Source organism: Octopus bimaculoides, chromosome 8 (genome assembly GCF_001194135.2).
Source record: "Octopus bimaculoides isolate UCB-OBI-ISO-001 chromosome 8, ASM119413v2, whole genome shotgun sequence".
Lineage (NCBI taxonomy): Eukaryota > Metazoa > Mollusca > Cephalopoda > Octopoda > Octopodidae > Octopus > Octopus bimaculoides.
In genome coordinates, this window is record NC_068988.1 from 83,806,562 (window position 1) to 83,818,134 (window position 11,573).

At 39.5% G+C, this 11,573-nt stretch overlaps 1 protein-coding gene across 1 annotated transcript in view; it reads left to right on the forward strand.

Annotated features, from left to right (window-relative positions):
• The window catches only part of LOC106872411 (coiled-coil and C2 domain-containing protein 1-like), a 65,216-nt gene that overhangs the window by 38,821 nt on the left and 14,822 nt on the right, over positions 1 to 11,573 (forward strand). Inside the window, exons 22-25 of the mRNA XM_014919407.2 lie at positions 846 to 936; positions 6,620 to 6,748; positions 7,804 to 7,830; positions 10,170 to 10,192. Of these exons, the coding sequence (XP_014774893.1) occupies positions 846 to 936; positions 6,620 to 6,748; positions 7,804 to 7,830; positions 10,170 to 10,192 (270 nt within the window). The remainder of the gene's footprint in view (positions 1 to 845; positions 937 to 6,619; positions 6,749 to 7,803; positions 7,831 to 10,169; positions 10,193 to 11,573) is intronic.

The window sequence follows — 11,573 nt, forward strand, 5'->3', positions numbered from 1 at the left end:
TAAAAGACACCATTTCGAGCGTGGCCGTTTTCGTGCGGGTGACACGTAAAAGCACCCACTACACTCTCTGAGTGGTTGGCGTTAGGAAGGGCATCCAGCTGTAGAAACTCTGCCAAATCAGACTGGAGCCTGGTGTTGCCATCCGGTTTCACCAGTCCTCAGTCAAATCGTCCAACCCATGCTAGCATGGAAAGCGGACGTTAAACGATGATGATGATGATGATGATCAGAGATGTTCATTACAAATGTGGTTTATACTTGTTTTTTTAATGTGTACTTCCTGTTACGTCACTTTCACCTGCCAAGGTGGTTTGAATAAAGTTAATTAACTGTGTTTTCATGTATGTTTACAATATATTGATTCTTAGACATCAGTTTCCTAATTAAATTATTAATAAATAGATAACAATAATTAAATTACTAACCGAGAGCATCACCAAATTCTTACTCTTTCTTTGGCACAGGCATAACTGTGTGGTTAAGAAGCTTCTCAACTATATGGTTTTGGGTTCAGTCCCACTGCCTGGCTCCTTAGGCAAGTGCCTTCTGCTAGAGCTCCTTGATGAATAAAACTTTGTCAATGGTTCAGGTAGTTGGTAACTAAAAGAAGCTCATAGTATATATGTGCTATTTTTTAATGATAAACATAAACTAAAAAATAAAAGTAACCAAAACTGAGTTAAAGTGATTCCATGTAAACTGAGTACTCTGTAAATTGAGGGACAACTGGTAATTACAGAACTAATTAGAATATATAAGGTGTGTGTGTCTCAAAAGCCCTTAACTGCAATCAGTATGTCCTTTACAACCATTTCAGGCTATTTATTTGTTTTTTTTTTATCCAGAGGCTTCCTTAAAAGTGATAAAGTGTTGGGTACAGTGAACATCAAACTGCAGTCTTTAGAAAACAAATGCACAGTCCATGATTCCTATGATGTAAGTTAACCACTTAAACCATTCACTCATACTCATACATACACATCCTGTCCAATACCCACCCACCTACCTACCTACCTACCATGTTTTACAGAGTCACTTGTTCTATACTCCCTACATACTATGAAAAAAAGGCCATCTAGTGCATGTATTAGAGAACACTTAGACTATGTGTATCAATTAATTTTGTAATTATTTCAGAATTTGAACAAGTTTAATAAGATAATTAACTTGTACATTATTATGCTGCTGTTTATTAACACAACAAAAGATTCTTCAATAAAATTATGATGAAAAGTTATATCTTAGATATGATTGCTTTAAAATGGGGTTGTATCAAAAAACCAAGGGTATCTCACAGGTAGATTGTTACCAAAAAAAAATTAACAAATCTTTGCATATTACAATTACTAACACCAAGATACTGCATCCTTTTTTCTTTCTATTTTATTATTACTACGACAGTATCTGCCCTTAATCAGCACCCAAATTTACTGCATTCACCCCTTTTTACCACTTCTTGTCATCTTTACTATGTTTTACTCACCAGTACATCATCATCATCATCATTTAGTATCCATGTTCCATGCTGGCATGGGTATCATCGTTTTAACCTCTTTTCCATTTTTGCACGGAGTCAATTGAGTATATTGAGGCAGTCTTTCTACAGCCTGATGCCCCTCTTGTCACCACAACTCACTTGTTTCCAAGCGAGTTATATTTTCTCCCAGTTTGTTCAGCAACTAACAACCTGGACATGTTTTATGTGAGGAGCAGGAAATGCAAAAGCCTTTTTGTTTACAAAGATCATGTAACATGTCAAAGCATATCAGAAAGCAGTTGTTTACAAACCAGTGAACACAAGGGTAACACACATACACACATACATGTGTGTCTGTGTGTAGATAAACACACACACACACACACACACACACACACACACACAGATATATATCTCCCCACTAGCAATATAAACAAGGGTACATTTTGCAACAAAACCCAATATGAGAGTTTTTCTCGTTCATGGTAACTACCACGGTATAGTTTGTTCTAACAGAACATCCATGTTTAAGATGGGAGATATATGTATGTATATATACACATATACATACACATCAGACTTCGTCAAAATCCACTCATGAGGCTTTGGTCCACCCAGGGCTATAGCAGGTGATGCCCAGAGTGTCACACAATGCGACTGAACCCAAAATACATGGTTAGGAAGGAAACTTCTCAACCGCATTGCCATGCCTTGTCGACTGTGCAGCATAGTAGAGTCAGTTGGACATCATCTGTGAGGAAAACAGCACCATCATGCAATTAACTCTGCCAGAAATTTGGAAATGACATGCTGTACTGCTTGGTATTCATGCGGGAAACACAAATATGAACATTTCAGAGTGTTTGAGTATCAATCTGAGGACAGTGCAATTCGAGGACATGTACCAAGAGTGATAAAAACAAAACATCCAGTCAACATCATGGTGTTTGGAGTGATGACTAGTGATGATGACATTGTACCTCCATTCATTTTCCCACATGGACTCAGACTCAACACAGAGGCCTACATCAAGTGCTTGAAGGAGGTAGTGATGTCCCTGGTCATGAAGGTAGCTGTAGGAAGACGTTATAACTGGCAACAAGTCTCTGCACCATGCCACACAAACAGGAGAATCCAGTCATGGCTGTCAGACATTTTCTGCGACCACATCACCCCTAACATCTGGCCACCTTACTCTGTCTGTCTGTATGTATGTATGTATGTATCATGATGATGATGATATATATATATATATATATATATATATATATACATGTATATGTATATATACACACACAGACACACACATATATATACACACACACACATCATCATCGTTTAACGTCCGCTTTCCATGCTAGCATAGGTTGGACAATTTGACTGAGGACTGGCACGCCAGAAAGCTGCACCAGGCTCCAATCTGATCTGGCGAAGAAGAAAAGTGAAAATGTGCATTGGCTATCAAAAAAATAATGGCTTTTTTTTAATGCAAAGTAATGATAAATATATAGAATTAGATGAACTGAGGTAGAATAAAAGTCATTATTATGAATTGTTAAAGAGATTCAAAGTTATACCGGTATCGTCAATTGCTGTTCACTGGCTTTGAATGTGCACTGATTACCAAACAGTGTTGGGTCTACTAATCCCTGAGTAAAAAGATTATGTGTAATGGAGGTAAGTGATTCTGGACATGGTGCAATTAGGGTAGATATAATACTGTAATATGGCTGGTATATGGGATGTATGGCAGTTAGTGGTATTATTGGTAAGGTTAGTAGTGTTCTGTATTATGTTATGTGTCCATGTTAAGTTGTGGATGGAATTTATTGATGAAAGTTGCCTCTTTATTCATTTTTTGCTGTACTGTGTTCTGTGAACATTGATAGAGGGGGAAAATTAGGAAGTTAGGATTAAGGTTCCTAGCACACCTATTTGTTCACTGACCTGTATCTGTCTGTATTGTGGGTGGCAGGTTTGTTCTTTGTGAAGAGTGGTTCTTCAACCGAGTGAAATTCCTGTTTGTCCTATATAGATTAGGTTTTCCGAGGCACAGGTGAAATTTGATTTAATCTTAAATATTTTGCCTTGCTCGTTTCTTAATATGCCACAAAATCCTTTTTTTTTGTCCAGAAAATGGGGTGGGGGTGGAGTGGAATCTTTGGAAAAATTTACTTCCTCCACTAAGCGAATTATTCCCTAGGTTTCCAATGTCTCTTTATCATACATCATTTATGAATTTCTTATCATATCCATATGAATATATGTAAACAAATGATCGTTATAAGAATTAATTCACTAAAGAGAGTTCAATAAATGTCATCAAATAAAAAGAAATGAAGCAGATTTTGTTGTTAATGATGGATTATTCATTTATTCAATTATCTCAGACATCTGTTTCTGTCAAAAAGACCATGATATCATCAAAAAAATAATGTATATTGTTATCATGTAATGTCTTTATGTACTCATCAGTGGATTATAATTAAAACAATAAGACATTTTAAATTTATTACCTTGAGTTTTTCCTTTGTTATTTTATTGATATTTACTTCGTTACATTCACGAAATGCAATTCTAGACTAAGACTTAAAAGTGTAAAAGGATTGAAATAAACAAATACAACGGAGAAAGCGATAAAAAATCTATCATAAACGAAAGTTATAAAAAAGTGAGTGAATATAAGATAGGATAAAAAGTTATTTTTTTAAGGAGGGTGTAAGGTCAGTCATTGAAAGGAGTGGGTTGTATTGAGTCTGAAAGGAGTTTGTGTTTGTAGAGTGAAAATGTAACACTGTTCCAGGCGGAGTCGAGAGTTGGTGGATTCTTGGTGTAGTGCAAAGCTGAAGACGGTGATATTTGAGGTGGAGTGGTTGGCCAAGCGAAAATGATGGGTGCTGAGGTGTTCGTACATAGACGAACATCTTGTAGGTGTTTGGTGAACCGGTTGGCAAGCTGGTGGCCCGTCTAACCAACATAGTTTGTTGCAGAGATAACATCTGATCCAATAGATAAAGCTGGAAGAAGTGCAGGAGAAGGAGTTACTAATGTGGGAGGTGGTGTTAGTGATGAAAGGACAGATGTGGCAACGGGATCTAGAATAAGGGAAGGATCTGGGTTGTGTTGGAATGGAGCGGGGAAGGTGCTATGGGCCAGTAGATAGTGTAGGCTATGGGTGCATTTAAAGGAGGGCTAGGGTGGGTGGTGGGATCTTGATGGAGAGCTCGTAGGATCCTCCAACGAAGCGGTAGGGTTGAGGGGCAGAAAAGGGGGGAAGGGGAAGCGGTTGGGAGATCGGTGTGGGAAAGGAGAAAGGGTGATGTGATCAATTAGATGAGCATGAGCAAGGGCAGTTTGGACAAGGGTGGATGGGTTTCCACGATGCATAAACAGGTAGGCCAGGTACTGGGACTGGGTCTCGAAATCCTGGTCCCAGCTGCACAAGCATCAGAGGTAGAGGAACTGGGAGTAGGGGATGGCCCGTTTGATGTGGGAGGGATGGGCAGAGGAAAAGTTGAGATAGAGGTAGGAATCTGTGGGTTTGAAGAAGGTAGAGGTGGTAAGAGGGTGAGAGAGTGGGAAGGGAGGTCAATGGTGAGAGAGATATCCAGGAAGTTTACAGAGGTGTCAGAGATGGTAGAGGTAAATTGGAGAGAAGGGTGAAAGTTAGAAATGAAGGAAAGTTCTTCACAGGAGAGGGCAGTGGCACCTATATAGTTGTCTATGTAGTAGCCGTATAGCTCTGGTGTCAGTCTGGAGAATTGTGAGAATATTTGGGTCTCAATGTAACCAACAAATAAGTTGGTGAAATTGGGGCCCATTCTTGTTCCGATAGTCACACCAGACCTATGTTGGTAAATCTCCCCTGTGAACGTAAAGCAGTTGAGGGTGAGGATGAGTTCTGCTAGATGGGGAAGAGTGGAGGTGCTTGGTGTGGGGTCAGAGTGATGGTCGAGGAAGTATTGGAGGGCTATGAGACTGTTGTTGTGGGGGATCACTGTGCATAGGGATTTGATGTCCAAGGTGAAGAGGAGGGAAGAAGGAATTGAAGAGGTCAAGGGCGTGGTTGGTGTCATGTATATGGGCTGGGAGGGCAGCATCTAAAGGGGACAGGATGAGGTTGAGATATTTTGAGATGAGATCTGTGGGGCAATTGCAGGTGGAAAGAATGGGGCAGCCATAGTTGTTGGGTTTAGGAGTGGGGAGGGCAGAAGAAGAGATGAGGTCATGGATGGTGGAGGACACACGCTGCTGGTAGAAGGTGATGATAGAAGAGGGGAGGTTTGAAGCTGACTGAGTGCTTCCTCCCTGTATAGGTCTGCATGTCACACCACCACTGCTCCACTTTTGTCTGCTGGCTTGATAACGATGTTGTTGCGGCGACGGAGGTTTTGAAGGGCAATTGATTCAGCCCAGATGATGTTTGTTCGGTGGGATCTTATTTTGAAATTGAATCAGTCAACCAGCACATTGCAGCCATGCACAAAGAAGTCCAGGCTTGATGGGCGGCACCCTAGCTCTGAGAAGCAATCCCGATTGTTGTGATGCTGTGTGGACATGTGGAAAAACACATGTAGTTTGATGTGGTGCAGGAACTGGCTGACATCAGTGCAAGTCCCAAATTCGTCACAGTGAGAGGTGTGAAGTAGAGACCCTTGCTGAGTAGTGAACATTTGGCAGCAGAAAATGGAAGGTTGGATGGTATAGTGGCTACAGCATGTGGGAGTGGGGTGTTGGGGAGGGGAGTAGGGTCGGGGAGGGCAATGCTGGTGGCACGTGAAAAGCACCTTTCAAGTGTTGGGCTTCAGGGAAGCAATGATAAATGACCAAGACATTTGGCATTATGCTTGAGAAGACCCATCACACCAAGTAAAATTGCAGTCGTAACAGATACTAGTGTCATGCAAATACACCCATGACAGTGACACGTAAAAGACCCTGTTACACTCTCAGAGTAGTTGGCATTAGGAAGGGCATCCAACCTAGAAACCATGGCAAATCAGACTTGAGCCTGGTGCCGCCTTCCAGCTTACCAGCCCTGGTCAAACTTATCCAATCCATGTCCAACCCATGGACAACAGACGTTAAATGATGATGATGATGATGATTAACAAGATTGTCCCTGTTTCTCATATTTTTCAGTTAATGGATGGCCGTAAGTCAGTTGGTGGTAAACTAGAAGTGAAACTGAGGCTACGTGACCCCTTAAAGAATAAACAGGTTGAAGAAATGAAGGAGAAAATATTGATTATTGACCAGTTCTTGAGGAAAGTAAGTATATTTTTATTTTCATACCTTTATACAGGTCCTAGCTTTCACGCCACATCCAGTTTTCCTGTCCTTTGCCCTTATTATGGTCAAATGTAAGTGTAAAATATCATCTGAGCCCTGGGAGATTTTTGAGAGCAATTTCATAATGTGAAGTACATGTAAGATAGATTTTTTCTGCAGGAACAGGTTAGCAACCTCTCATGTTAAAATTTCCATTTGACTTGGTGCAGGTAGGTGATAAACTTGCAGTTTATTTAAATTCAAAATTTATCTGAGAGATGAGAAATGCATCAACCAATATGTACAGGCGAAGCAGCTGTTCTGGAGTGGACTTTTGATGTGAATCCAGTGTCTCCAGTAATAAACATGCAAGCCAGCAACAATGGTTGGTGACAAGCTGGGAGTATCGATGGGGGAGTGTCAGTTGCTGTTCAGCTTTTGTTTAGTGTCCATCCTTCCTCAAATTTGCCATGGGAAAAATAACTTTGGTTTATGAACACTTCAGGTGGTGAATGGCCTTCAGGAACAAATTAAATTTGTAAACTGAGGTTCCTCTGTATTATTATTAATATTATTATTATTAAGGTAGCAAGAAGGCAGCGAGTTGGCAGAACTGTTAGCATGCTGGGTGAAATGCTTAGTGGTATTTTGTCTGTCTTCAGGTTCTGAGTTCAAATGCCACCGAGGTTGACTTTGCTTTCATCCTTTTGGGGTCGATGAATTAAGTACCAGTGAAACACTAGGGTCAATGTAATCAACTAGTCCTTTCTCCACAAAATTTCAGGCCTTGTGCCTTTAGTAGAAAAGATTATTAAGATAGCAAGCTGGTAGAATTTTTTGTCTTGGACAAAAGGCTAAGCAGCATTTCTTCTGGGTCTTTAAGCTCTGAGTTGAATTCTTGCTGAGGTAAACATTACCTTTCATTGTTTTGACATCCGTAAAGTACCAATGTAGTCCTGGGGTTGATGAAATCAACTGACCCTCTCCCCTCAATATTGCTGACCTTGTATCACAATTAGAAGTATTATCATTTTTTTTTGTCTTGTCTTTTTCAGAAAACTGATGAGAATACATCCTCAAATGTGAGTAACTTTATTCATTCACATTAACTAGTTTTGTTGTGTTCTTGGAAAACAAGCTAGCAGTATAAATATGTAAAATTTATATTAATCCTTTAGCATTTAAACCAGTCATATTTGGCCAAAACCTTCTACTTCTTTTATGACCTCTCATAATGCCATTCTAAAAATATCACATCGAAATTTCAAGGCTACAAGTTAATGCAAGATAAATTCTAAATAATGGGAATAAATATGCATTACATTTGACAGAGTAATCTGAATGCTAAAGGGTTAAGGTTGGCAGAATTAGTGGACCGTCAAATAAAATACTTTGAGTGTGGTATTTAGTTTCTGGTTTCAAATCCTACTGAAGTCAACCTTAACTTTTTATCCTTTTGTCGTTAAAATAACTGGTCAATTGCCAGTCGATTTCATTAAGTATACACCTCTTCTCTCAAATGTCTAGTCTTGCACTTAGACATCATCATCATCATTATTATTTTGATGTCACATTAACCCATTACCTCCCATAATTCTATTAACTGGAATTTTTTTATGAAACTTTGATTTCTAGCATAAAACAGCCTTTCGTCCTTTGAGGTCAATGAAATAAAGTGCAGACCCTTGCCCCCTCTTTGTCACATTTTCACCATTTCTCCTCTCTCTTTCTCTCTCCATCTGAAGTAGTCATGTCTTTCTGTTCTAATATAAGACACTTTTTCTGTCCCTCAATATTAACCCCCTCCCCAGTTGAGCAGTCTTGAGCGGATCTTGGTGTAGTCTTCTGACTTGCCAGTTCCTGTCAAACCATCTTAATCATGCCAGTATAGAAAATGGACACTAAATGATGATGATGATGATGATGATGGTGGTCGTGGTGGTGGTGATGACTATTTTGAATTGGTAGCCTTGTGCCAAAATTTTAAACAATTATTATTATTATTATTATTATTATTATTATTATTAAGGCAGTCAGCTGGCAGATTCATTACTGTGCTTGACAAAATGCTTAGCAGCATTTCTTCTGCATTTTGATATTCTGAGTTCAAATGCAACTGAGGTCAACTTTGCTTTTCATCTTTCAGGATTGATAAAATAAGTACCTGTTGAGCACTGAGGCTGATGTAATTGGCTTGTCCCCCTCTCCTGAAATTATTGGCCTTGTTCCAAAATTTGAAACCATTATTATTATTATTATTGTGGTGAACTGGCAGAATTGTTAGCACAGCTGACAAAAAAATGCTTAGCAGCATTACATTCAGACTTCAAATATCACTGAGGTTGACTCCTTTTTGTCCTTTTGGGGTCCATAAAATCAGTACAAGTCAAGCGCAGGTCAATGTAATTGATTATCCCCTTCCCCCCAAATTTCAGGCCTTGTGCTTATAGTAGGAAGGATTATTATTATTATTTTTGTTGAGTGAGAGAGCAGCGCATGCCATCAAAGTGACACTGGGGTACAAATATATGAAGCTCGATTTACCCATCTGATCATATCCATTATTATTATTTTTGTTGAGTGAGAGAGCAGCGCATGCCATCAAAGTGACACGGGTACAAATATATGAAGCTTGATTTACCCATCATGACTACCCATCATGACTACCCATCTGATAAGGGTACACTGGGAACATGCATCACAACCATATGTGTGCAACATGGTGATGTCATATCAAGGTAAACAGCACATGACTTTGCAAGTGGGGTCCCAGTTAGAATTTTCTTCAGACTAAGAAAGCAGCTCACTGAAAAGGTCCCTAAATAAGGGTTCTTTAAGGATGTTGAACAAAACACCTATGTTCCCAGAGGTGAATTACTTAAACCCCAAAGAATTCCTCTCAACACATGACTATGATGCTCCCCACTACTTCTGCTCATGATCAGAGATACACATATCATCAGCCACCAAGGGATATGCTCAACTGATCAAACATGCTCAACAAGGGTCAAGCAACTGACAAGCAAATCTAGTATTGAGCAGAATATTTGTTAAGCAGAATAGACAAGACATGTACATGATAACACTTCCAATCAGTTAAGATCAGAAGCCATGAGAGCCAGTGCCTGGTATTGGGTCAGGGCATTTATTATTATTATTGGCAGCATTAGTATTATTATTAACACTCTCACATCACTCAAACGTGACTTAGGGGTTTGTTCATGCCACATTCCATAACAGTCAATAATATTTGTTACATCTTCCTTGACTTCTAGAAAATTATAATTAGATCTTAGACATGACATTTTAGTTTCATCAAATCTTGTAGCTTCCTCCCTGCAGAGCATGCCTAGCATACTAGAAACATCTGTCAAATCACAATTTAGTCTTCAATCAAAGTTTCTTTTTCATTTCATTCCAGGCAATCGCTACTGTGAATCAGAAGTAAGTTAATTTAATTTTTCTTCTGTCTTTTTTTTTTTTTTTTTCCCTTTCAGTATAAATTCCAACTGGAAGTACAGTTAATTATTACATTTGTTGTGCACCTGAGTACTGTATACAATAAACTCGTTATTGATATTTTTAAAATGGTAGATATATGGTGGGAAGTCAAAAATTATCCACACTTTCGCCATAACATGTCTTTATTAGTCACACTGCCTTCTGCGCATGCATGCTTATAGTTGGTACTATTGTGGTCACATGATCGAAGTTTGAACCTGATCATGCCATTTTTCAGTGTAAGCATGGCCACTCCATTAGTAATGTGGACCAAAGAAGAACAAAGAGTAGTGATCCGATTTTTCTGGTCAGAAGGTGTGTCAAGTGCTGAAATTCATTGGAGGCTTTTAGCACAATTTGGGGATGTCTGTCAACCTCCACGAATGACAAGAAGATTCAGCAAGCTCAAGAGATGGTAATGGTGAACCAATGAGTTATCATTGATGAGGTAGCTCGTTCTCTGCAGATTGGTCATGGCTCTGCCTATCAAATCATCCACGATGAGCTTGGCTCCCATAAAGTCTGTGCAAGATGGGTGCCAAAAGAGCTTACTGCAGAGTACAAGCGCAAACATCTTGAGGTCTGCCAATGTTTACTTGATCACTACAACAATGAGGGTGAGGAATTCTTGAGACTATAGAAAGTGACATACTTGTTTATCCCCTGCTTTTGTGTAAATACATTGAAATCCTAGTCACAGGAGAAGAAACGTGCGTCCATCATTATGAGACAGAATCCAAAGGACAGTGTGTGGAGTGGAAACATCCTGGTTTGTCAGTGACAAAGAAATTCAAGACTCAGTCTTGCATGGGAAAGTTGATGCTAACCCTTTTTTGGGACTCAAAAGGGTCTATAGTGGAAGACCCTTTTGTAAGGAGTGTACGATCAACAGTGCAAGATACAGCTCTTTGCTGGCCAACAAACCTAAGCCAGCAATTCGCACCAAATGTCAAAGCTTATTGTCGAAGAAAGTTTTGTTGTTGCATGACAATGCATGCCCACACGTGGCTGCCCAGACCATTGAAACCATTAACCAATTGGGTTTTGAGGTGCTGGAACACCTTGCCTACAGCTCAGATCTCAGCCCTTTCAACTATTATATCTTTGGACTACTCAAAGAAGGTTTATGAGGTCGTCGATTTCCTACGGATGAAGATTTGAAGGAAGTGGTGCGTAAATGGTTGCACGACCAACTGAAAACCTTCTTGGAGGGAATACGTAAGCTTGTGGACTGCTGGACCAAGTGCATCGAAAAGGAAGGAGACTATAGAAAGTGACATACTTGTTTATCCCCTGCTTTTGTGCAAATACATTGAAAAAAACA